Source organism: Pieris rapae, chromosome 5 (assembly GCF_905147795.1).
Source record: "Pieris rapae chromosome 5, ilPieRapa1.1, whole genome shotgun sequence".
Classification (NCBI taxonomy): domain Eukaryota; kingdom Metazoa; phylum Arthropoda; class Insecta; order Lepidoptera; family Pieridae; genus Pieris; species Pieris rapae.
Window position 1 is genome coordinate 204346 of NC_059513.1, and position 25254 is coordinate 229599.

The 25254-nt window shown below is 33.9% G+C and overlaps 3 protein-coding genes and 1 long non-coding RNA gene across 6 annotated transcripts; 3 read left to right on the plus strand and 1 right to left on the minus strand.

Moving 5' to 3' along the window:
* Positions 1–104: 104 nt before the first annotated feature.
* On the plus strand, positions 105–16865 carry LOC111000374 (zinc transporter 2). 2 transcript variants are annotated; one of them, XM_022269777.2, is made up of 10 exons: positions 105–458; positions 11896–12024; positions 12615–12777; positions 13333–13524; positions 13750–13936; positions 14111–14204; positions 14371–14495; positions 14707–14822; positions 14895–15067; positions 15210–16865. In XM_022269777.2, exons 1-9 carry the CDS (start codon positions 327–329, stop codon positions 15038–15040), a joined length of 1284 nt encoding a protein of 427 aa, XP_022125469.2. In that variant the 5' UTR covers positions 105–326; the 3' UTR covers positions 15041–15067; positions 15210–16865. The 2 variants fall into 2 exon arrangements, with proteins under 2 accessions (XP_022125469.2, XP_022125470.2); XM_022269778.2 differs by lacking the exon at positions 105–458 and adding an exon at positions 1780–1899.
* Positions 8646–9270, plus strand: LOC123689174. Its single transcript, XR_006750216.1, has 2 exons — positions 8646–8789; positions 9228–9270. It is a non-coding gene; the product is annotated as an uncharacterized LOC123689174 (long non-coding RNA).
* A 121-nt stretch (positions 16866–16986) lies between the features above and the next one.
* LOC111000373 (SH3 domain-binding protein 5) lies at positions 16987–23086 on the minus strand. 2 transcript variants are annotated; one of them, XM_045628133.1, is made up of 10 exons: positions 22962–23086; positions 22633–22760; positions 22237–22428; positions 21643–21828; positions 21016–21137; positions 20036–20217; positions 19702–19877; positions 19365–19581; positions 19146–19293; positions 16987–18993 (listed from the first exon to the last, which is right to left on the minus strand). In XM_045628133.1, exons 2-10 carry the CDS (start codon positions 22678–22680, stop codon positions 18882–18884), a joined length of 1383 nt encoding a protein of 460 aa, XP_045484089.1. In that variant the 5' UTR covers positions 22681–22760; positions 22962–23086; the 3' UTR covers positions 16987–18881. The 2 variants fall into 2 exon arrangements, with proteins under 2 accessions (XP_045484089.1, XP_022125468.1); XM_022269776.2 differs by lacking the exon at positions 22962–23086 and having other exon boundaries at positions 22633–22927.
* A 93-nt stretch (positions 23087–23179) lies between these two features.
* LOC111000375 (dynein light chain roadblock-type 2) lies at positions 23180–24807 on the plus strand. The gene is made up of 4 exons (XM_022269779.2): positions 23180–23338; positions 23404–23482; positions 23667–23767; positions 24318–24807. Exons 1-4 carry the CDS (start codon positions 23336–23338, stop codon positions 24426–24428), a joined length of 294 nt encoding a protein of 97 aa, XP_022125471.1. The 5' UTR covers positions 23180–23335; the 3' UTR covers positions 24429–24807.
* The last annotated feature ends 447 nt before the right edge of the window (positions 24808–25254 follow it).

A 25254-nucleotide genomic window follows, 5' to 3' on the forward strand; every position in this document is an offset into this window, starting at 1 on the left:
TTGCCAAGACGTAAACCTTTCATGGAAGATTGACTTTGACAAGTAACAGAGCATCGTTTTGACATAACAAACAAAATATCATCAATATTCAATTGAGATTTCAGTCAAAGCAGTGTTTCAATGACTTCGTGTGAGATGCTGCGTTGTTATTGATCGTAAATAATATTTTTATCAATTAATTTTACTTGTTATGCGAGTAATAAATGTGAAGTGGTTCGACGAAAGCATCGTCTGCAAGATAGTGTTGGATTATTGCCAATTTTTATGACAGAAATGTATTTTACTGTGTAAACAATTGTATATGCGGTGCTATCAAGGGCGCCAGAATGTCTGATGAGCTCGAAGCTCGGATGTGGAATGAAGGAGGCTCCAGATACGAAGCTAGAAGTCGAGGGGCGTACTATGAGTCTGCGTTTGCTTCTTCAGAACAAATGGATCGAGCACCGTTGTTGGCCGAGGTGAGTTAATGACGTCTGTATGTATTATGAAAAGCGGTATTAGATTTTCCTTTCTAACAAGTTTATGTTGAAATAAATTATATGCAAAGACGTAGTGACTGAAGTTATTTTGTATTAGAGTTAATTATAGTACAGATACTTAAAACTACTACTGTAGTACGAGTGTACAAGATAATTAGAAGTTGATTTTTTTTTATCATAAAAAACCGCATATGACGTAGGATACCTACAAAATAAGGCTTAGAAACATTTCATGGTCTTAGTTGTACTTAATTATATAAAGAATTTTAACTTCTCTTTAGAATGCCTTTTACATCTTATAAATTAATTATTAAGTTTAAAAAATAGTTATGTTTGTTTCTGTACATTTGTAAATTATTAAAAAAACAAATATAAATTTTGGCCAATTAGTTAAAATATGGTTTAGTATTTATATAATCAGAAGTAGATTAATGTAGGTTATTTGCCTTAATCGTCTACTGTCTAGTTCCTGTGCTTAAGACTTTTTATTGATAAATTCATTAGGAAAAATAATTTAGAGAATATGGACACAAATATATTAAAAATGGAATCATATAAAAGTTAGAATATGTAAAAACAAAAATTCTTTTTAAAACTATACTTTTACTAACATGCACCTGACCTTTACAATTTATATATTCATACTATGACATTTCAAAAGTGTGTTTAAAATTGTTTAATCTCTAAAAACCTGCAAAATTTGTGACATCACATTTTCTCATTTTGTTTTTGTTTGTAACATACATGTTATTTTTTAAAATAAATAAATGAATATAAACATTGAACAACTTATTGGAAAATGTCAATATTAAAGGGTTAAGGTAATTCTGTATCTTTTGGATTTCATAAAAATATCTTATTTGTCTAATTAAATTTTTATTAGCTTCAGGCAGTCAGTAAATTAGTAGTATTTTTATGATTAAATATTACATTTTAAAGTAATCTGGTTAGCTTAGCTTTTGCTTATATGTATTGAAAATATTATGTATTATGTTGATTCCAATGTGTAAATTATTGAATTATTGAAAAAGCAAATTCATTTCACTTTTGTAATTCAAAGTTAAAGTATGATGTGGACTTACTTCAATACATAATTAATGAAAATAATTCAAAAAGTCCCGTTAATATTAGTCATAGAATTACGAAAATCTATAAATATATTGACAACTAAATGGATGCTGAATGGAAAACTATTTTTCGTTTTATGAATACAATGATGGAATGTTAGATGGTTCTCTGAATACGACACGCTTTTATTTGGCTCGTTGCAAAAAAATGACGGTACTTGAAAAAATCATGACAAAAAGTTGTTTTTGACAAACATTCATTTCATGCGGCCATCATACACTATTGAGTATATTCATTCCATTTTTATTGTAAACCGTGATTGTTAGTGCGAATTATGGAGACGCTCGTACTTGTGAGTACGTTTTTATGTTTATTTCGTTAAAAAAGACTGATTTCGCCAAACTGGTTTAACATACACAACACTTGTTAAAAATAACAAAATAGCCGAAATGACGTGGCTTAGCACGCAGCTTCTTTCCTTTCTATTACTCAGATTGGTCGTGTACCGTAGTTAGGCGACTCTTCGACCTTTATTCTTACAATTTATCAGATCATCAAACATGAATGCAAATATTTCCGTCAGATTATTCATTTTGTGCATTCGACTATTTTGTTAAACATTAGACCATTGTGGCATATCTTCCGTTTGGCCTTTATCTTATTTATATACACAATACAAATGGTATGTGTCTCATCATATCCTGTACTACTTAGTTATTAAATTGTATGAAGTGTTAAATATTTGCTACTTTTGTAGTACATATACATATTGAGATTTGTTTAGTTCTATCGAAATGTGAGGTTTATTTTATAATTATAAAAATGTTTCGTTGTCTTAACATGTATTTTGTGTATTGGAAAATGTGATATTTTTTTACGTTTTAATCAACGAACAATTAATAGGCTATAAAAATAGATATTTGGTCATAAAATTGCATCTACTTATATGTAAAATTGTAAAATTGTTATGAGAAATTAATAGTTGATATCATAACGCGGTTCGAATCGTTGACGACCAAAATCTCTCCAAGCGGCTTGATCCTTTGGCGTTGCGTAGAGATGTGGGGTCTCTCTGCATCTTCTACCGCATTTACCATGGAGAGTGTTCAGAGGAGTTGTTCGGATTAATACCTGCAGCTGAGTTTCATCATCGGACGTCGAGGCAGAATACGAAATTCCACCCGTATCACCTCGACGTCCGCCGTTCCACAACTGCGCGTTTTTCCAGGCAGTTTTTGCCGCGCACCACCACTCTGTGGAACCAGCTGCCAACTGAAGTATTTCCGAACCAATTCGACTTAGGGTCCTTCAAAAGAGCGTACCAATTCTTAAAAGGCCGGCAACGCACTCGCGAGCCCTCTGGCATTGAGGGTGTCCATGGGCGGCGGTATCACTTAACATCAGGTGAGCCTCCTGCCCGTTTGCCCCCGGTTCTATAAAAAGTATAATAAAAAAATAACATGATATTTTTTAAAATGTTATTTTGTTAAATATGTCTAATTAAACTGAGCCAGAGTTTAATGAAACATATAGTGATAATGACTTAATTAACTCGTATTCGGAGTGTGAAAATTTTAATTTTAGAAAATTAAAATTATTTTCTTATCAGTTGAAACAAGTAATGACTTTGTATTAGGTACTATAAATTATGTATTTTGTCTACAAATAATACGATACTTAATGCTCTTTACGTAAAGACGAATCTATCTATCCAAAATATTTGCTATGAACAAATCCTATTCAAACGCGAATCTTAGATCTGTTATTATTTTTCGACACTAATTTCTAAAACGACAATCCATTCATGACATCTTAACCTTTGGTCCGTCTGCGTCATATCTAAAAATTATCCTTCAGTATTGAACTTGTACGAGTGCATCGTAATCGGCTCAAACCTGTCGCAGTAATCCGACTTGTTGGCGTAATGGGTGTAACTGATAGTCCGATCGATGCTAGACTATTGTAATTATTCTAGCTTCTCTGACGAGACAATGTAGGTACCTGTAGTGTGAATACTCAACAGTATACAATTTAGCTTTGTATTTTCAAACACAAAAGTTTTTAATACAATTTTGTTTGTGCACAATGATGACTTGAAGTCTGTTCGTAAAATTGCGTTCTTTTGTTATGGGTTATTCGTTTCAAGTTCATTACTCGGTGACTGACCTCTGTGATTCCTGGAATTAGTAACTTTATATTGAACAATTTGGTAATTTTTTTTTATCCATTTATTGGATTTCAAGGGTAAACGCTAATGTGACTATCTATTGTTAATAATGAAGCCTACAGAAATATAATGCAGAAATTATTAGTTTCATAATTTTTCAAATTTTTAAACACAAATGTTAACATAAATATAAGCTTACCTACGCTCGGTTCTCTGATACTTATCTCTGGTACAAGAAAAATGAAATATGTACATGTTTTAATGTGATAAGCTCTTACATCATACTTACATGAAAATCGATTTCAATATGTGAGAGGAGCAACTACGGATATATGTAGTATCTATGACTTATACATAATTTTAAAACAATGAACTTATGGTTGTATGCAGGCAGTATACAATAACAGTTGTCATTTGGGATGGAATTATTATTATTTATAAAAGGCTGGCAACGTACTTGCGAGCCTTCTGGCAAACTGGGCGAGCATACCAAACTGAGTGTCCATGGGCGGCGTAATCACTTAACATCACATGAGCCTCCTACTTGTTCTCCTATTACATAGAGAAAATATATACATATTTATGACATCGCAAATAACATCTCATAGCCACATTGCATCGAAATCAACTGCGGTACCTAAAATAGGTCAGTTTTGATGAGGTCCATAATGAATGGTTTCAATTTCGATTCGCCAGTGCTATATCCAATTTGGCAAAGTTACAAGAGAATCCAATCTGCACGAAGGACTCATCTCGTCTAGAGGTAATTGAAATATTTTATTTATGGATTTAATTTTGTTGCTGGTTGATGCTACAGTGACGACGGTTTCCCCACGATGTTTTCCTTCACCATACTAGCGATGTTAAAGGCGTGCATATACAGAAATACAATTGGTGCTCAACCGGAGATCGAACCTCCGAACCCAGGGATGAGTCGCTCGATGAAGCCATTAGGCCAACACTGCTCTGAATTATGCAATTGAAATACAATATTACATTTCACGTAAATAATAACTAAAATAACTACAATAATGCTTACATACTACCTAATTATTATAATTATTGGTTTCTATGTAACGTAGGTCCAATACGACCTTATATCGTTCTCTATGTCAGGTACATTGCAAAAACAGTTTAGTCTTGTTGTATAAAAACTAGTTGGATGGCTGTAGGAAGAAAATTCCTTATACACCATACCTATTGATATCTTATGTAACCTGCCTTATCGGCGTTATAAGCGTTTTGCAGTGTACTGTATCGTAACAATTATTTTATTTACGGGTGTAGAGTAAATATCGTTACCAAGAACCATCATCCGCTAAGATTCTCAATTAAATTACCTATAAACATTATTTATTTAAATTATGTTTGTTTATTTTTTATGATATTGACACGGTTTTTTTTATATAACATGGGTAGGAGGCTCACCTGATGTTAAGGGCTACTGTCAATGAATGTATGAACGTATGTATGCCCATGGACACATTCAATGCCAGAGGGCTCTTAAGTTATTGGTCGGCCTTTTAGCAATTGGTAGGCTCTTTTCTAGAATTGGTTCGGAAATACTTCAGTGGGCAGCTGGTTCCACATTGTGGTGGTGTGCCAAGACACTCAGTTGAGGGCAAACAGACGTCGATGTGATGCGGGTGGTATTTTGTATTCCGCCTTAACGTCCGATAATGAACCTCAGCTGCAGGTATTTATCAGACTTCTCTGAACACTCTCCATAGTAAATGCGGTAGAAGATGCAGAGAGGCCTTTTATTGATGTATCTTTGCTATTAAGATTAGTAAATAAGTATGTTTATTGTAAATAATAACATTAAACTATAATTTTGATTTTTTTCCATTATTAATTATTCTGATTTTTTGTAAATTTATGCGCTTTCAATTATTTATGTTATGTCGCGATTGGTTTCCTTAGTTTTTTCATTATGCATAAACTGTAAATAATTAAAACAACGAATTATAAAAATCCCATACTTGACGCTGGCTAATGCACAAACAGTGTTAGAGCCAAAGGGAAAAAAAAAAAAGATTAGTAAAAGCACGATTATAATTGACGACTTGGTTTTTTCTAAAGAAAAACACTTTTTTAACGGATTATAGATATGTATTATTATATTTAAACTTATAATTATTTGTACATAATTTTAAATTTAAACCGACGTTTCGCGTGCTTTACAGCGTGCGTGGTCACGGTGACTGAAGACAAAGGTGTTAAATGTCAAAAAGTATTACAGCTGCAGAAAATGTTGTGTTATCTGTATTTATTTCCCCGGAGTTGGTATCGACTAAAAGATGTAGGGTTTTTGCAGAAATTGCTCAAGGTGTCCTCCATTTTCTTCTATCATTTGGTTTTTTCTTCTATCATTTTTGAAACGTCACCGAAGTTGCATACAATATTATTAATATTAATAATTAGAGCAAGTAATTCCAAGTTAATAATTTACATAGAACTTTGTAATCATTTTACATGTGTAATATTAAATAACCAAACGAAGTCCCGATAGATATTTTAATATAATACTATATTTTCTCTTTACATCTCCGACACAGTACATATTTGAAATTGGAACGTTTTACTACTCAGTTCAGTTCAAACTGGGCGAAACGACTGGCAGCGGGATTGCAATTTCGCAAGAAAATACTTTGAAAAGAAGTTTAAAGATTTGAACTACACTTTGATTTTTAAAAGATAGCAGATTTTTTTCTATATCTTAATATTTGGCTTATTATTCACACAATTACTATTTATTTATTTATTTTAATTTCTGAGAATTATGTTATACCAAATAATTAGACCAACTTTGTTGTCTCTATTGCCTGGCATTCACCCAAAGTATATTCAAAAATGTCACTTCAAATAAGCTGTGTGTAAAATGGAAATATTTTCCACAGATTATCATTTGTGACGCTTTTCCGATAAACAAATCACTTCCACTCAGTGATCTGAACAATTTAGAGATTATAATACGGCGTGGCACTTAGTTCCTGCATATTTCAATAATAATTATAGCTGCTCTGTTAAGAATTCTTAATTAAGTAAATGTTTTTTTTTATAGAACAGGGGGCAAACGGGCAGGAGGCTCACCCGATGTTAAGTGATACCGCCGCCCATGGACACTCAATGCCAGAGGGCTCGCGAGTGCGTTGCCGGCCTTTTAAGAATTGTTACGCTCTTTTTTTGAAGTACCCTAAGTCGAATTGGTTCGGAAATACTTTTGTCGGCAGCTGGTTCCACAAAGTAGTGGTGCGCGGCAAAAACTGCCAATATTTTTTTATATATGTATATATTTGATAAATATATATCAAAGATCGCTGATGTAGATGTAAGATGGCCCTAAGATATCTAAAAATCAAATTAAAAACCTTTTTAATTTTCTTGTAATTCGGTAACCTTTATAAACTTTGGCACTAAACTTACTGTATTTCTTTGATTTTCATTTGCAAATCACATGAATCTCATATTCTTATCTTTAAGTGCCTGTAATGGGTAGATTACTAACGTGCACTAATTAGAACTAAGAACAAACTTCAAACATCCACCTGATGCGAGAAGTCTCTGATCGATGATACTTGTTCAGACTTTGATAGAGCGGTTAGCGCTCGCCAACATACTCTGAAACATTGGAGTTTCACTTCAGTTTGTTATCTTAAGTAGATAAGTCATGAAAGTTCTGCATGTAACCTATGTAGGACAAGAATCCTCAAGTAAGGTCATAGTTTTTGGGCCTTGAACGTACTAAAAACGTTTAATTGCATGACGCATTAAATAAACAAATGTAGTCTCAGTATATGATTCCATGGAAGATGGGCCGGGTGCAAGTATGGGATGCAACCTGTTCAGACACACTGACCCTTTTCCATCTACATGAAACCAACAACAGAGCTGGTGCGGCTTGTGATGCGGCTGGAAAGACAAAAAATGGGCTCCAAATATGATTATGTCCCATTCGGTGTCTATTCTTGGTCCGTGGGGTCCTAGCGCTATAAGGCTTTTTAGGTAAGGGGATTAGTCGACATCACAGAAGACCGAAGAGCTAGCAGCTATATCGGACAAAGAACTAGTCTAGCTATTCAAAAGGGGGAACGCTGCCAGTATCTTCGGAATCTTGCCTGAAGGGACTCCTTTTAATTATAAATTTTAGTTATTACATTTTAAGGTTAGTTATTTTACCAGAAATAGTCTAAGTATATTATATATCTTAAATAAAAATATCAAATTGCAACATACAAAATCCAATTATTATCGTTCAAAATACGAAATAATAAAATTCGAGTACATTTTCCAGGCATTTTTTAAACGACTGGAAAGTATAAGTGTATCAATAATCTCAGCTTTAAAATTTAGTTGTGAATGGGGGAACGTGCAGTTCCGATCCCTCTCACTGTCTCCCCAACCTAATGCTAAACGTGTCGCAAGTCAGACATCTTCACTATTGATTTTGGTTTATCTTTTACATAACATTAAGCGGAGATTCGCTTTCGAATATGGGCCTTTCTCTGCTAACAGGAAAATCATGGTCCAAGCATTTTTTTTTTTACTTTGGCTATATTAATGCATAGCTATATTTATTAAAACACATAATATAAAACCTGTTACTTAAGGAGTCAAGTTTAATCAATATTTAGAATCATAATCATTTCATAAATTCGGTCTAAAGGCCACTAAAAACAGTCCTCTGTTATGTCCTAATTCCGGATCGAGTATGAGTCGGTTCGGTTTTTCTAAGTTCTATTTAAAAAAGTAAATCTTTGAATACAATAAAAACATAAAGAATATTTGATGCATGTGAACAAAAAACAATTATTATTTTAGATAATTTTTTAGTACTAAAAACTAGTGTTCGAATTTTGTCCAGACATTTTTTGAACAGTCCTGTGTTATAATTTGAATGTCGTGACACAAAAATATTAAAGACAATTCTGGTTACATTGCCCTTGAAACCGAACGTTAACAGTGTGAAGTTTGCTCGGTCGCCATGCTAAACAAATCGCCGCCATTTTGCGCAGTGACAACTCCGCGTCAGTATGGTAGCCACGTCTCTGTAGTGATGAGTGAACATTCCTCTGGTAAGTCTATTTAACGGTGTTTTATGTGTTATAATTATATTTATTTAACAAAAAATTGCTTAGTGTGATAATTTAAAGCTGTCTCAGTGTTATGAAGTTATATATTTAAACTCATACGCGGTATGACATTTTTACGTAAAAATAACAGTCCTCTGTGCAACAGTCCTCTGGAAATTTATAACACAGAGAACTGTTCAATGTAACAGAGAACTGTTTTATTTGACGTCCGTGTATTTTATTAATATTCCTTATAGTATGCACTAACCTAGTGTTTGTCGATAGCTTCTTTCTTTCTTACAAAGGCATGCCACGCTCATTCAGGTCTTGTTTTCTATTATTATGGATTTTGAAATATACAATAATATGTACCTAATAACTACCTGTTTTTAAACCCTACCGTTTTAAATTCAATTTTGAAAGTTTATTTTATTGTTTTAGTATTGACGCAATGCCACCAAAGAAGAAACCTAAAACCAAAGAAGAAATAAAAGAGCAGAAAAGAATTGCTGAAAGGTTAAGATATCAACGGCTAAAAAATGACCCTGTAAAAAGAGAGCAATTGAAGGAAAAAGAACGACGAAACTACCAGAGGAAGAAGGAAAAAGGCACAAGAAAGCTAGTTAAAGATATGAGTCGACGTGAACACAAAGCTGTGACTAAAGAGTGGAGAGAGCACTGTGCTACCTATCGCGCAAAAAAAAAGCTTTGAAAGAAATTACAAACAAAAGTACGACAAAATACGCCCGAAACCGAGGGTTCTCCTCCTCCTCAATGTTCTGTCTCTCCATCAATACTACCTATGAGTCCTATGATCACTCCACGAAGTGATGCAAGTAATGCGAGAAAGAAACGTGACAAAATTATAAAGGATAAAGACAAAAAGATCGAGTATTACAAAAAAAAATCCGAGAAGTATAGGAAGAGATTAGAACGTTTGGAAAAAGCTAAGACAAAGGAAAATGTAGACACACCTAACACTAAACTTATCAAAATGTGTGATTCGCCAGTAACTCGCAGAGAAGTAGTCAAAAAGGCGCTATTCGGTGAAGTGTTGAATGCACAGCTGAAAGAAAACTACTCTAATTTAAAAACCTGCCAAGAAAAACAAATTTTCGGAAAAGTCTTGTCCGGTAAACTAATTCACAAGTACAAGTTATGGCGAAGCAAATATAGCTATAAGATAAGCTATATCTTGTAAAACAATTCAGAAGGCAGCACGTCAATCAGTTTTAGTACCTAAACTTCGGACTCGCAAAGACAAAATTTCATCTGATTGCATAAAAACTGTACGAATCTTTTATGAAAATGATGACAACAGCAGACTTAGACTTAGACAGACTTTAATGGCACTCTAAAAATACATCAAATAAAGGCTGAAATATTAAGAAGTCCTCTGGAATCAGCTCCAAGATGCGCTAAACTCACTATGAAAAGTTTAAGTTGCAATTGTGAAGACGAGTGCCAGCATTTTAATTTAGGAGCGTACAAAAACAAGACAAAACTTAACGTAGATGATATTTACACAGACTCTGAAAATGAAAACATGGACAACTCACAGGATCCAACCAACAGAATTACACCATCGGTGATTACGTCTTGGTTAAATTTCTAGTAAGAAACACTGAATATTGTTATGCTGCAGTAATTAATAAGATAGATATGGAAGAAGGCGAACTAACAGTAACCTTCTTAAAAATTTGTGATGACAAAGGACACACGTTCAGAGTCGATGAAAATGATGTTTCTGATGTGTCCTTTGACCAAGTATTAAAGAAGTTGCCAAACCCAGATATTGCCCTAAAAGGGAAACGAATATTTTATTATTTTAATATACCTGTACCTGTTTTTGAGAAATAAGTCTGCATTGATAAGTAAACAAGGCTGATTCTTAGTACCTAAGCTTAATTTTGATTATAATTATTTTAATTTGTTACTCAGAGAGCGAAACTCGCAATTTCTTCCTAATAAATATAAATATTTCTGTATGTGATACAGTATTTAATAAAGAAGATAATTTATTTGATTACATTTAATAACTAATATTGTGTTTTTATTCATATAAACATTGACTTAAACTGGTATGTGGGTAGATAAAACAGTCATCTGGGTGGCAAAACAGTCCTCTGCCGCGTTTTTTCACAAAATTGCTTATAATTCGACAAATAAGGGAAAATTACGATGGTTTCTTGTTTAAATATTTATATATTATAACTATCTATCGACTTAACATATTATATTTATATTTTTTAGAAAAAAAAGGTTAGGACAACTGTCAATAGACAAGTTTCCAGTTAGTAGAGAATGGCCCATATATCTTTTGCGTTAAGATTATCGAAGAGCGTGTTTATCGTTTTTATCATACGCGGTTTTATGATTATTGCTGTTACATGGAATTATTGAAAATACATTTTGAGCCCACTATACGATTATTATTTATTACTATGTTACCTTTTTTGTAAACTCTTTAGTATTAATGATTATATTTCAGTCAAGTCACATAAAACTGTATCAATGCATTCGTGAAAAACCAAAATTCTATAGTTTTAAGTATATTGCGTTCATACAAACAAACATGCCCGGGAGAGTTCTTTATATATAATAATATCTCTTGTACTTCTCAGCGCTCGAAGGCTTAAGATAGCTTTCGGAGGCGTCCAACACGAATATACTCTCTTGAGACTATATAGTTATTAAACATTGTATTGGAATAATAGCCGCACCTCTATGCGTATGCTGAAATTCAGCTCAATTGGAAACAATTAGAGTATAAATAATTCTCTTGTTAAAATAACACACTTTTCATTGATGCACATGCCTGTATTTTGTTATTGTACGTCATAATACTATTATGTTTATTATACTGTATATGTATATTATTATATACTGTAAGTGTTTGTTTGTGTTTCGTTAGTGTGCCTTTTAAATAAATATGTAGTTATTGTTTAACCCCGTGAATACTTACTACTACACTACACTACAATATTGTCTTATATTTTCTACACGAATCTATTTCGTAGAATTTTCTAAGATCGGATGAATTAGAACGGAAAGACAAGGTCTACCTTAAATCTTCGGTATTATATATAGTTATATTAAAAAATTGTAGGAGAGTTACGCGGAGGTCACAGTGACGACATCTGGTGAATCAGAGGAGCACTGCCACTGGAAGAGGCCGGAGCCTCCCAGTGCTGTACCTCAGCTGCTGGCGGCTTTGGTGCTTTGTTTCGTGTTTATGGTGAGTGAAATATTTTACAGAACCTAATAACAACTTTTTCACAAAAATCATTTCTATTTTACCTTCATGAAGGATTTGGATAAGTATACATTTGGCAAGGGCAGATGATCTGGTTTTAATTAAAAATCTTAATATTTACTTAGCAATTATTAAAACAAGAAAAATACATTAACGTTTCCGTAAAATCATACAGTACGTTCCTGATTCCTGAATTTGGTATTTATTGGGCACCAACTGGAATGGTTGGTATTAAATCAGTAGCAGTACTAAAACTCAACCCAAAGCTGAAATCTTCCATGAAATGAATAAACGATACAGGGAACATACATGAGGTGATAACATTATCATTAACTCGGTGACGTACACACAGCCTATATTATACTACTATTGTTTGTTAAATTTTAAAACATTAAAGTAGTAAATGATAATATTGCAGTGATATTTTTATCTTCCTGTTACTCTTATACACAAGTAAACTAAAACTTGAGTGGGAACTGGGAGTGGAGTGCCTATACCAATACGGCGCGCTGCAATCTTATATTGTACTTACTTTATATCTAAGTATATTGAGCTGATAATATTTGCTTCAGATATGCGAGCTGATCGGTGGCTACCTCGCCGGCAGTCTATCGGTGATGAGCGATGCTGCTCACATGTTAAGCGACTGTGGAGGTTTCGCGTTGGCATTGCTCGCCTTCCGCTGTGCTTCCCGACCTCCCACCGCCAGTATGTCTTACGGATATCGACGAGCTGGTGAGATTTTTTATTTTTAGTAACGTTATATTCAAGAAAAAGCTTATCGATTGATCCTACGGTATTAGGTACTTTAATCTTTACGTAATAGTGAAGTCGTGTACAAAAATAAATATGTAACATAATATATTCCTTAGTAATTGGTATCAGACGAGCTCAGTCTTTAAATTTATTTAAAACTCTTTTCAATCATTTTCTTCTGCCTCGTAATTAGTTACCACTTATATATTTTAATTGTGACTCAATTAACCTTTGGACAAGCTTTTACATTTTTGTTTATACATATTATTATTTATATTTTTTTTTTGTAGATATAGTATATAGATATTTTTTAGATATCCTAATATCGTTCCATATTAGGATTGCCTGGAAGAAATCGCTTGTTAGCGATAAGGCCGCCCATTGCTAAAATTTATGTTACTTACTTTTTTTTGTTTTTTTTATATGTACGGATACGAAGTGTAAATAAATAAATTTACATTTTTTTACACTTCGTAACCAATTCAAATGTACCAACATTATATTACTAGCTAAAGGCTTATTTACCTATTCCAGAGGTGCTAGGTGCAATGGCTTCAGTGCTGTTAATATGGGCGTTAACGGGCGTGTTCGTGTACGTGGCCGCCGTGCGTATACATACCGGCGAATACAATATCGAACCAGACATGATGATGATAGTATCTGGTTGTGGAGTCGGTTTTAATGTTTTACTGGCTTTAGTGCTACACGGATGTGCTTCGGATATCGGTAGGTTTTGAAAAGCTAATATTATAATACTATTTTCTAAATAACATGTTTTAATTTAAGTAGACAGTGGTAGATTGACATGAGTACTCTATCGGCGCCCAGGGCTCATAATCAAAATCAAAATTAATTTATTCAGTAGAATCACATGATCACTTTGAATAGTCAACTCTAACAGCCCAGGGTAGAATATAAAACAAACCTAGACTTTCTGGAACATTCCCATAGCTCACCACCACACACACGGCGGCGCGGCATGCGGACACACACATACACATTCGGAGGCCTCTCCTCAGCGGTTTAAGCTCTTCCGACGACGAGAGCACAAACATACAAACGGGAACGTTCCCAATGGTGATTACAGGATGAAGGACCTAAGCGCTGGTGATGCAACGGTTATAGGCAATTCGCAAAGGTAAATGAAAAAAATGATATCTTTATGACTGCCAAGTTATTTCAAAATAAGTATAGTTTATATATTAATAAATCAGGCATGGAAATCGGAAGTTAAAGTTTCTTAGCCTTTTTGTCCCATGTCCATTTTGAACATGTGTTACCTTAAAAATATATATTTATCAAATATTTGCAGGAACATAAATCTCCGTGCTGCGCTCATTCATGTGATCGGAGATCTGATTCAGAGCTGTGGGGTGCTCCTTGCAGCTGTCATCATTAAGTTTTACGTAAGTATTATTATTACATTACTCAAATTGTACGTATTGTTTTTAATATTATGCAAGTTTTGTTCTTTCCTGGAGCAATTGACATGTTTAGTCATACATTCTATTGACTGTTACTTTATCTTATTATTTTACTATTATCTGAAAAGCAGCGTAAATAATTTTTCAGCCAGCAGCAAAAGTGATAGATCCCATATGCACGTTCATGTTCAGCGTACTCGTCCTCTTGACGTCCGTGCGCGTCGTACGAGATGCGCTCGCGATGCTCATGCAGGCTGTGCCTTCTGACTTCAGGTACACAACTTTTACATTTTTATAATCTTAATGACATTTGACAACTGTCATCTTCACGAGGGTATCCTCGACGACTGACGACGACTGTATTTAGTATTTCTATTGTGAATTTAATACAATAAAATGTTGATAGATGATTTATGTAACAGAAATTAATTAAACATATTGATTAAACATAATTTAAACATACATCTTTGAATATTTGTGACAGGTATCGCGAGTGCGTTAGTGGCTTATTGGCCGTGACGGGCGTGCGTCACGTGCACTCGGTCCACGCGTGGGCTTTGTCCACTCACCACGTGGTACTCACCGCACATATTGCCATCGGTAGGTTTTCTATATGCACAGGGTGTGTATGACTTTGAGAAATTCCACTTAATTGTGTATCAAATATTGCAGACGAGTTGGCGGAATGGGAGGGAGTGCTGGCCACTTGCCAGAGGCTGGCGCGGTCCATGGGCGTGAGCAGCGCCTGCTTCCAGGTGGAGCGGTTCTCGGGGGACATGGCTCTCTGCGACACTTGCACGAGACTCGCCGCGCCCTGACATCTCTCCACGCTGTGTCGTTAGGCGGTCAGTTCAACGTGCATATTTGCTTTTGATAAAATAAGGTTTAATATGGCAAATCTTGTATTTGCTCCAAACTGAAATTCTAAAATCGTAAAGAAAAGATGTTCAACTAGAACTAAATGAAACTGTTAATTTTCTCTTCCAGATAAGACGTGGGCAATAGACGACACAGGCGACTTTATAAATGTGATAGATGTATTGAAATAAAAAAAAAACATTCCTTTGTCCTGCAGGCTAGCCTCGAGCCTCTGAGAGATCTAAGAATTCTAAGTATTTTTATAATTCCGCAGATATTAACGATTCTTACGATTTCAATATTTTTTCATAAACGTAGATTTTTTAATTTAAACGTAGATTAGGACTTTAACAGATCTCAGCAACGCAGAGTGCATAAGATTCGATTTATTGACAATTTACACTTTTCCTTTAACATTGTACATTCATAATATTATTCATTTCTGCTGATTGGTAGCTCTGTTTAAATTAAATCTTACAATTATTTGGAGAAACGTTTTTAAATGAATGAGACCAAAATATGAACTCAGGACGGTCCTTATGCACTCTGTGTGTATTTCTCGTTAGCACAAATAGATATTTTTTTGAGTTATTTCTAGTGAATTAGTTAAAATGATGTAAAAGTAGCGCGTGCTATGGAGTGCCAAATGTAACCGGCTATGTAAAGACAAATAAATTAACTTTAAGGGTATTTCAATGTATATATGACTGTTATGACATAGGTTAATTAATTTAATGTTATATTTATAAATATTGATCAAGTATTATAACCTTCAAATGCTCCTTTTCGAGAGCTGTCAAACCGTATTTTCTTTCGGTTCGATATAATGGCATCGCTCAAGCCAACCTGAGCTAGCGCATTGGGCTGGACCCATCTGTTAGATTTAAGTAGATTCAATCACCACAAAGTTTCAAATTATTTTCTCAAATCTCTCCTCTCAGTATTTCTATTTCTTAAACAAAATCTCGCTCATTTGTTGCTCACTTATTAAAAATTACTAGTTAATGGCCATTGTCTAGACCTTTTCGAGAAAAAATAGTTTTATGCGGTGAATTTTATATTTAAGTTTTGAAACGGTTGAAGTAAACATTGGCCTTGTGTCCAAAGATTCCCTCAAATGGTGTACTTAAATGTTTTTAATATTATGCTCAAATCTGTATTGTGATAGCTTTGTAAATATTAATGTTAATTGTGAATACACTACAACACAATAACACGACCGACACATTTTTGCGTAAAGTCGAAAAATGGTTCAGTTTAACAATACAGAACGGTACGTAATCGCACTTCAGACTAACAATTTGGTTTTGAAGAGGCCCAAAATACGATTACTTAGGAGAATGTGGCTTCGTGTTATTGTGTTTTCATATGTATATACGTGAGAATTAAAAGTATTAAGAACTGAGAAACTCGGAATTGTAATATTATGATAAACTGATTTATAAAAGTATTAACTTGGGTACGAATTGAATAAATTGCAGTTAAAAAACTCAAGATAAAGTGACCAATAAAACACCATCAGTTTGAATGTTCATAATATTACAGTTTCTTGTCTAATGTCTGAAGAAGTGAATTCGTTTTAATTAAATTAAATTTGACTTGAGGTATATTTTTAAGAATGCATTGAAATGTTGAATAGTGCTCTTTCAGCCAAATTATAACCAAAAAGTTTTGATATTTTGTAGTCGGACGTTGTTAATTAAGATGTTTAATTTAGTTGATGTTAATTGCCGTCCTTTGTAAAATCTGTTGTAATCGATGATATTAAAGAGAAATTGACAATTATTTCCATTTTTTATTACCTCTGATAGATTTAACAATAATTACGATCCAAAGATGCTTCGATTATTAAATAAATAAATAAAAAACTCTCTCTGTAGTAAGAGGTCTCAAATAAAAGAAGATCAATATTTAATGATTTATTCCTCCGAAGGCAAGTCATTTACACTACTAACTATTGTGATTATGGCTATGATTTGTACAGAATAATATCACAACAGGCAAAATTAATATCATTTTAAAGCTATCGTACTTTTAGTATTTGTTATGAATTAATTAGCTATTAATACAAAAATATTGTACTTTTTCTATAAATAAAACGCTAACTTCACTATTTCGACAAACAAATATTATCACCGTAGCACAAATTGAAACTTCATCCAAAACTATTTGAGATCAATTTAAATTACAATAAGAGCGATATTCATTTGGCAAGAAATCAGATCTAAACGAAACACTGATCAACAGCGGGTCCCGCCCAAAATTATATAATTGAATTGACTGCTACTTTAATCACAGCTGTAAATTAATTTGTAGTAAACGATTACTGTATACAAAGAAAATCTTGTGAACTCTAACTAACACGTTTTGACGTTATCTGGTTCACAAGATCTTCGATACATTATACTATTTATGCAGTGAAATTCTACTGTCAAATTGAAACTATCATAAAATCTGGCTTTTTGTGCGAACACCTAAAAAGCGCATCTCGTCAGGACACAAGCTTTAATCTAATTGTACTCATTACTTATAACTAATTATTTTAATAGTTAACAATGTTTCCGATTCTACGTGCAAGGTGAAAAGATAAACGATCTTACTAAAAAGTAGAGAAAAAATTTCGAGGGAGATTCTAATTAACGGAGTAAGTATGGTTTCCTATTTGTTATGAAGATGTTCTGTATCTGTTCACCTCGCATCAACATTTTAACAAATCACATTCATAGTATTGACATTACATTAGAGGTAATTTAACAAACTTTTCCTTACAGATGACAACATCATATAACATTCTGCTTTCATCACGGTTAAACTTAAATTACGAGTTCAACATTTCTGGCCAACGTATAACTATCAAATATGTTTAGTTGAATTAGTTGCACCTTAACATAAATGTTTTAGTTTTTGAAAACATAACAAGATGTAATGATTGGAAGACAGGTGAATTATTTTGCAGATGCTGAGTAGTCTGGATTTAAATGTGCAATTATGTTAAAGTAAAAGTAATAAATGCCACGTTAGCTATGTCGACATGACAAAATGCCAGCCATGCCAGAGGCCGTTAACGTCTGCACCTTCATTTAAATAATTCAAAACAGACTTAAAGTGAGATTTAAAACATATTAACTTTAAAGAAAATGCATGAGACTAGTAATGAAGTAAGGTGTATGAGTATTACTCGTGTATAAAATGTAAATAAATAATTTATAAATTAAAATAAATAAAGCTAAACTCTAAAATAAAAATATATATTTACATTAATGGAATATTAATTTCTTATTATAAACAAAATCTGGCCTTCTGAGTCTGGTATTTTGAGATTTGTGTATTATTATGAGAAATTTGTTAGCTAGTGAGCAGCTCGTACCTACAATAAACTGTACTACAATTTAGCTGCTTTTAGAGTTTAGGCCACACATCGTAATACAATAAAGAACCTACCTAACCTAGCTTGTAGAAACTAATGCATAAATATTATTGCTCAACACACTTATTCAAATCCCGCCTTTTCCCTCAATTCATAAACATTCAAAATAAGTATTTGGTGATTTAAATATTTTTCATCAGATTTGAGAAAGCATAAACTGTACTTAAGAGATACTATAAGTAATCGAATTTCAAGTAATTCTACATCAAAAACCCAAGCTTTAACTAGTGGTTGTTTACGACTGGTGGTAATAATGACTAATATATTATATAATTTAGAACGAACTGTTAGCGCCGATCGATAAAAACCCAATAAAAAGCTTCATTTTGAATTTATATAAAAACCGATAAAAATAGCGGTTGTCGCGATTCGGGCTAACGCGGCGAACGCGGCGCACGCGCAACTCCAGCCAACTTCTCACAGACGGCTTCGAGTTGCGCGTCGAGCATTAGCGAAGCTATTTGATCGTCGGTCAACATCTCCATACTGAAAAAGATTTGCCTCTAATTGTTAAGGAACGAAAACGTCTTTGCGAATATCTGTTTGTATGAACTAATTGCATCACGTCTAAAGAATTTGTCAAGTTAGTGAATTTGTAATTTCAAATGAAACTGCTCACGTGCAGGTAAATAAATTACCTGGCAAGACTGTCCGCGTCGGAGTACAGTTCGTCGGAGGCCGAGGAGGCCCCCGAAGGAGCGGGGGATCGGCGAGCTCGTGGAGAAGCCCTGCGCGGAGTCCGGGGCGCCGAGCCCGACCCGCGACGCTCGCCGAATAGGGATAGACCTAACATTTTAATTTTATTTGTAAAAAACCTAATTCGACAAATGTATACAATGAAGGTATACAAAAGTCACCTTGGAACATCTCCTTGACTTTCTCTCCTGTATCGTGAAGGATAGTATCCAAACTCTGTCGCCTCCCCTTCTCCAACTCGGCCCTGATGGCGGCCGTCCTTTCGCCCACTCGTATGATTCGCCTCGGCGAGGCAGCCGAGACCTTGGATTCGAGGGGGCTGGGAGGAGATTTATCAGGGCTCGGCCTCGGTCTCAGGGAGCATTTTTCAAAACTTATCTGAAATTTACGATAAATAAAAGAACTACTACTTTGTGGTAGAATGATACAGCCACATTTTAGCTACGTTCTTGTTAATGAATGAATTAAAGCAGACAAATAAATGTTGGGGAAAATGACCTCTTCGGGGCTGGAATAATCCAGATCTATCTCGGTCCAGGTGTCAGGATCCGGTCGGTCTACCTTCCGAAGCCACTCACGAACATTATCATCGTTACTGGTCGAGCACAACTCTTCTAAGTTCTCACTGGCATTGGATTCACTCGTCGTATCCGTAATTGTCATTTGATCAATGTCTGCAAATAACAATCATCACACATACTTTTGTCTTACGTCGTAAGTTTTCATAGTCCTTTCAATTACGCGAATTTCCTGCAGTACTATACATTAACATCTAGAGTATGTTCACATTAAGTGAGGCTGTTAATTATAAACAAAAGACAGTTTTACTTACCGTTTCTCGTAGATTGTCTTCTAGATCGGTGCCGATGGATCTCATCAGATATCCTCTCGAGGTTACGAAGAGCGGAGGAATACTTTTGTTTTGCTTCAGTAACCTGTTCTTCGAGTGTTTGGATACGAGCTTTTTGTGCTTCTAAAGCGGCATTGATTCGAGCTTTTTCCTCAAAATATGGCCTGAAAATTAAATAACAGAAAAATATTGATGCACAACTGAAATGGGAAAGAACTAATAAGTTATTTAGGAAGTGTTAGAATATCATGCAAAACTAGAAAATCTCCAAACCATTAAAACATAATACAACTCTCGAGTTCTGTGTTCCAATAAGAATTAAATAAATTTAGAAAGTGTATTCAAGATTAACAATGCTGCCTATCAAGCAGAAATACAGCATGCAATAAATATTTATAGTAAGAAAAAGTAAAAAAATAGTACCAAGTATGAGAATGCCTCGCTGACATCAGTGTGCGGCCTGTGAACGAGACAAATGCTGTGCAAACTAATCAAGCACTACTTTTTGGGAAGAGCAAGACACTAAGACGCATAGCATTTCTACAATTACACATGTTTGCAATCATAGCACTACATATTATTTGTTCTCAACAAATTTGTTATTGTCTCAAGGACAATTAATCATTTGCTAATGCAATTTTCAGCATCTCACTCTACATAAAGTCATTAGTGCTAGGCTAACTAGATAAGTTGTTTTAAGATTTTGCTAATTTGAGCTCATTACACAACTAATAGGAGATTGCAAAGCAAGTTACTGCATATTATTGGAAGTAGTGCAAAGTTTTGTTAAGGCAGATTTTAGAAGAAAGATGGTGTTTTAAATTAAAAAAAACTTTATTAAAATCTTTTCAAATTATAATACTAAACTTTATAGCTATTAGGTTAGTACTAAAGTAGACAAAGACAAGTTCTAAGCAATCTGGGGCATTCAAATGTAGCTCTTATTTTTAATTAAACGATACCTTGATTTGGCTATATGACGCTTAAGGCTATTTTGTAGTTGTTGTACAAGAGAGGCAGCTGCCCTATGGGCGGCTGCCTTAGTGCGTTGTGTCACCGCAGTTGAAGCGCGATCAGCTTCCGCCTTTATCAATTAAATTATTATTTTCCATGACACCTACTTGGGCCAGAGCGGGATTATAACATGATAAACTAATAACAGTTGATAGATTCAATATATAATAACTGATCAACTAATTACATTGAGGCTCATTCTTGAGTGTTTAAACAACTTTATTATAAATTATAATTAGAGAAACTTATGCTAAATTGTCTCACTGCTCCTAATATAATTAATTTAAAATATATGAAGCCAAAGTGCTCTGGTCCTTTCAAATTCCTAGTCATTTGTTACTGGTGGGTTGATGTGTTATGTAACTATATTAAAAGACAAATCATAAATTAGAATTTTAAGTTTTATGATCGTAGGTAATAAGTAATTAATTTTTCCAGCTTTATATCATTTTCAATAGGTTATAGCTTCATTCATAAATCAAATTAAAGAGATGACAACATAATACTGCAAGCCAAGGTTACATAAAATACATTATGGATAATTATTTATATTTCTATATTTCCAAATAACTAACCTGATTAACTCTATGAGTTGCATGATTAAGCATTTCTTGCCAGGCAGGATCCAAAGTAAGCCCTCCATTCCCATCGGCAAGTCTTGCCAGACCCTGTTCTGCAAGATATACCATCTCCCTTGCTGCAGCGTGGGCACTATTTGCTTTGTCATAGGCAAAATTGGCAGCTTGAAGCTCTTGTGATGTCTGTTAACACATTTAATGCTTGAGCCATGGGGACACAAAGTAATAGCTGGAAACTGAAACTTTTATGGCAAGTTTTGCTTAAGTAAATATGAATGTTTGAAAATGTGTATTAAATAAAATATGTATATTATTACTTTTATTTAAAAAGAATAGAATGGTCGGCATACAGCACTTTGGGTACCGAAAGCTCAGATCTGAGAGCTAGGAATGGCAATGGTTTAAAAGAATAAACAGGACTCTTGCATGGATCTGAGTGAGCAGCACCGTCACTATGAACCCGCTCCACCTGGATCCGTGAAAAGTGCTCTTAATGTGTTAAACATATTAATATTTATAAATATCAACAATATACCATTGATCAACTAGCAAAGTTACTATTTTGAATATATATATATATATAAAACTCACAATATTAGCTCGGAATCTTGCCTCATAGTAAGGTCTAGCCTTATGCACACTTGTTCCTAGTTTTTTAGTAAGCTGTTGTATACGAAGATGCCCTTCCGCAAGTAAACGACGAAAAGCCAGTCGAGCCTCATCAAGTTCAACTTCAAGCCTATTTATCTCATCTGTCGCTGTATTTAGGCGTTCCAGTTCAATCTTAAAATTAAAATATTTAACAATTATTAGGTACATTTATTCGATATACATATAGAGTAATTTAATAAATCATTAAAAATTTGCATACAAAAGAGCAAGTATGAAAAATAACAATTTAGAAAACATACACGTTTGCATGCAAATTACGGTGAAGAAATACGTGAAAGAGATGTTTTAAAAAATTCTGTTAAGTTTATTGATTACCTGGACTCGCGGATCTAATGTTTCTGAGCAATCTGCGCTATCGTTCATTTTTCTGTCACAAAAATTGCATTTTATATAATCTTACAAATCTTGTAGCTTTCGAATTGAATGATTATAAATCTTCATAGCTGAAAACAATAAAAGTAGAAAACTTTTATAAATATATTTATTATAAGCTTTGCAATGAAAAACAAAAACTCAGCTATTTTTATTTTGCAATTTTGCAAGTTCCACAGTACACTTCAGTACAGTGTGTAGTGTGTACTGTGTACTCAAACTTAGCAGTTAGCACTACTACTGACTACTGACTAGACACTCAGTACACATACGACTTTTTCCTTTTGAGAGCACACAACAGCAATTGTTAATAAGCTATATTTTTTGTAGTGAAAATTTAAATTTAGCAATATTCCTTCAGTCTTCAGCTGAAAAACCAACTGCAACATACTTGTCTGTCCTCCCCGATAATCTGCGGTGCTAATTATTGACGTATCAACGTCAATTCTCTTTCAACAATTATTTGACGTTAAAAATTAAGCAATTTAGCTTCCTACCACCACCTGGCACCTACCTTCACTAGAAGTAATAGTGTTCTGTGGTGTACAGTGTAGTGTGTACTGTGTAGTTGTGTACACTGTATACAACTGCAGCATAGAAAGTTTTCTTTTCACTGTTCCTCCAAATTTGTTCAATCTAAAATAAAATGGTAAACCATAGGTTCATTACATTCCTATAAATATTTTCTTATAAGTAATTATATTTTAATTTCAGGCTACTGAGGTCGAGGAAACTATCAAAAGAATTCAAGCTCATAAAGGTGTTATGGGTGTCGTCATTGTAAACCACGAAGGTTTGATCAATATCTTATATACCTAGTTGCAGTGTGATTATTGATTAAAGTTATTAATATATTTTAATAATTTCTTTGCAAGAACTAAAGTTTTGCGTATTTCAACTGCCTTAACATTGGTGAACTTATTTGTATATATAGATTGAATTTTATTATATAAACAAAATTCTTCTAATTGCTACAGGTATACCTATAAAGACGTCGTTGGATAATGCAACTTCTGTGTTATATTCTGGTCTTATAAGTCAGCTGACAGAAAAAGCAAGAAATGTTGTTCGTGAAATGGTAAATTATATAAATACTAGTGCATATTAATAATAACCCTTTATTTATCCAAATCTTATTGACATACATCATTCTAAACCAAATATATATACAATTTTATTACTAAAATGCTCTGGAGAAGGCCTTGCCTTATCCTTAAATTTTTACCAGTTACCCTTTCACCTCTTCTGCCCATAGCTCTTTTGGTCTGCCCTTGTGTCTTCTTCCTTTTGAGCCTGTTCATTTGGTTCCTCTTGAGACCATCTGTATAACGAGCTACATGCCCTGCCCATCTCAATTTGAATTGTGACATCTATTATTTTTGAATATCATTTAGTTTAATTTCAAGAGAACTAGTTTCTATCACACTCTGGCACAAACAATTATGGCTTTCATTTTGTTTTGGTAAATGCAGGTGCCCAAAATGTAAGTCGAGGCAGTTTTCTTTAGCTTACCATTGAGGGTTTCTTTTAAGTCCAAGAACATTAATTTTTACATTTCCTTATTAACTACTCTATAAAATAAGGTCTGACTAACTGTTAGTGATGAATATTTCTATAATTGTTGACAGGACTCCACTAATGAGCTGACATTCCTTAGAGTTAGGAGCAGGCGCCATGAGATATTGATAGCCCCTGATCGAGAATTCATACTTATTGTTATTCAAAATACATCAGACTAGTCCAAGTAAATAATCTTATATATACTAAGCGTAGGAGAGTAAACATTTGAAAAAAGATATAAATAAATGAAGAAAGCCTATTAAACGTAAATCTTTTTTCAATAAGAAAAATTTGTAGGCACATAGCAATTCTTCTTTATTACCTTTAGTATCTATGTAAACTTCTCTTCTTATGACAAGGATTGTATTCAGTTTAGTAGTCAAATTTTATTTATTTGCTGTGATTACTAAATTTAAAAACAAATTTGTAATAGGTAATTTCACTTAATCTTAAAACTTTCTCAGTAAATATGTGACGTCACAGAACAATGACATAACCAGGTTTTATTAAGCTTAATTTTTTGTAGCTAATATTTATTTTAATAAACTTTACACTATTTTTTTTTGTTTTATTGGTCCTAAAATAATATCTTTATTCGATTTTTTTTATCAAAGTACACATTTATAAACCAATTCATCTTAAGATCCTTCAAGAAAAGAGCATACACTTCTGAATAAGCAAGATACTTGCAAGCCCTTTGGCTTAAGCGTGTATTGTGAGCAGTATGAAAATTAGGACACTTAAAGTTCACGGTGCCATCAACAGTGATTCAAGGCAGGACACGAAGTCTTTAAAATCACAGCCATGAATGACGTAGGATGGATCTGGGGCTGGACACGGCCTCAGCCTAGTTTTTAGTGCGAGGGGAGGTGCGGTACTTGTACACCTACCCTGATGGAAGATATTTTCCAGGATTGCTCAAGAAAATATATGCACGAGTCGGCTACCGCCTATTAACACACCTCTCCTTTCTCGAGCTGCGGTCTGAACGCGTTGATAGTAACC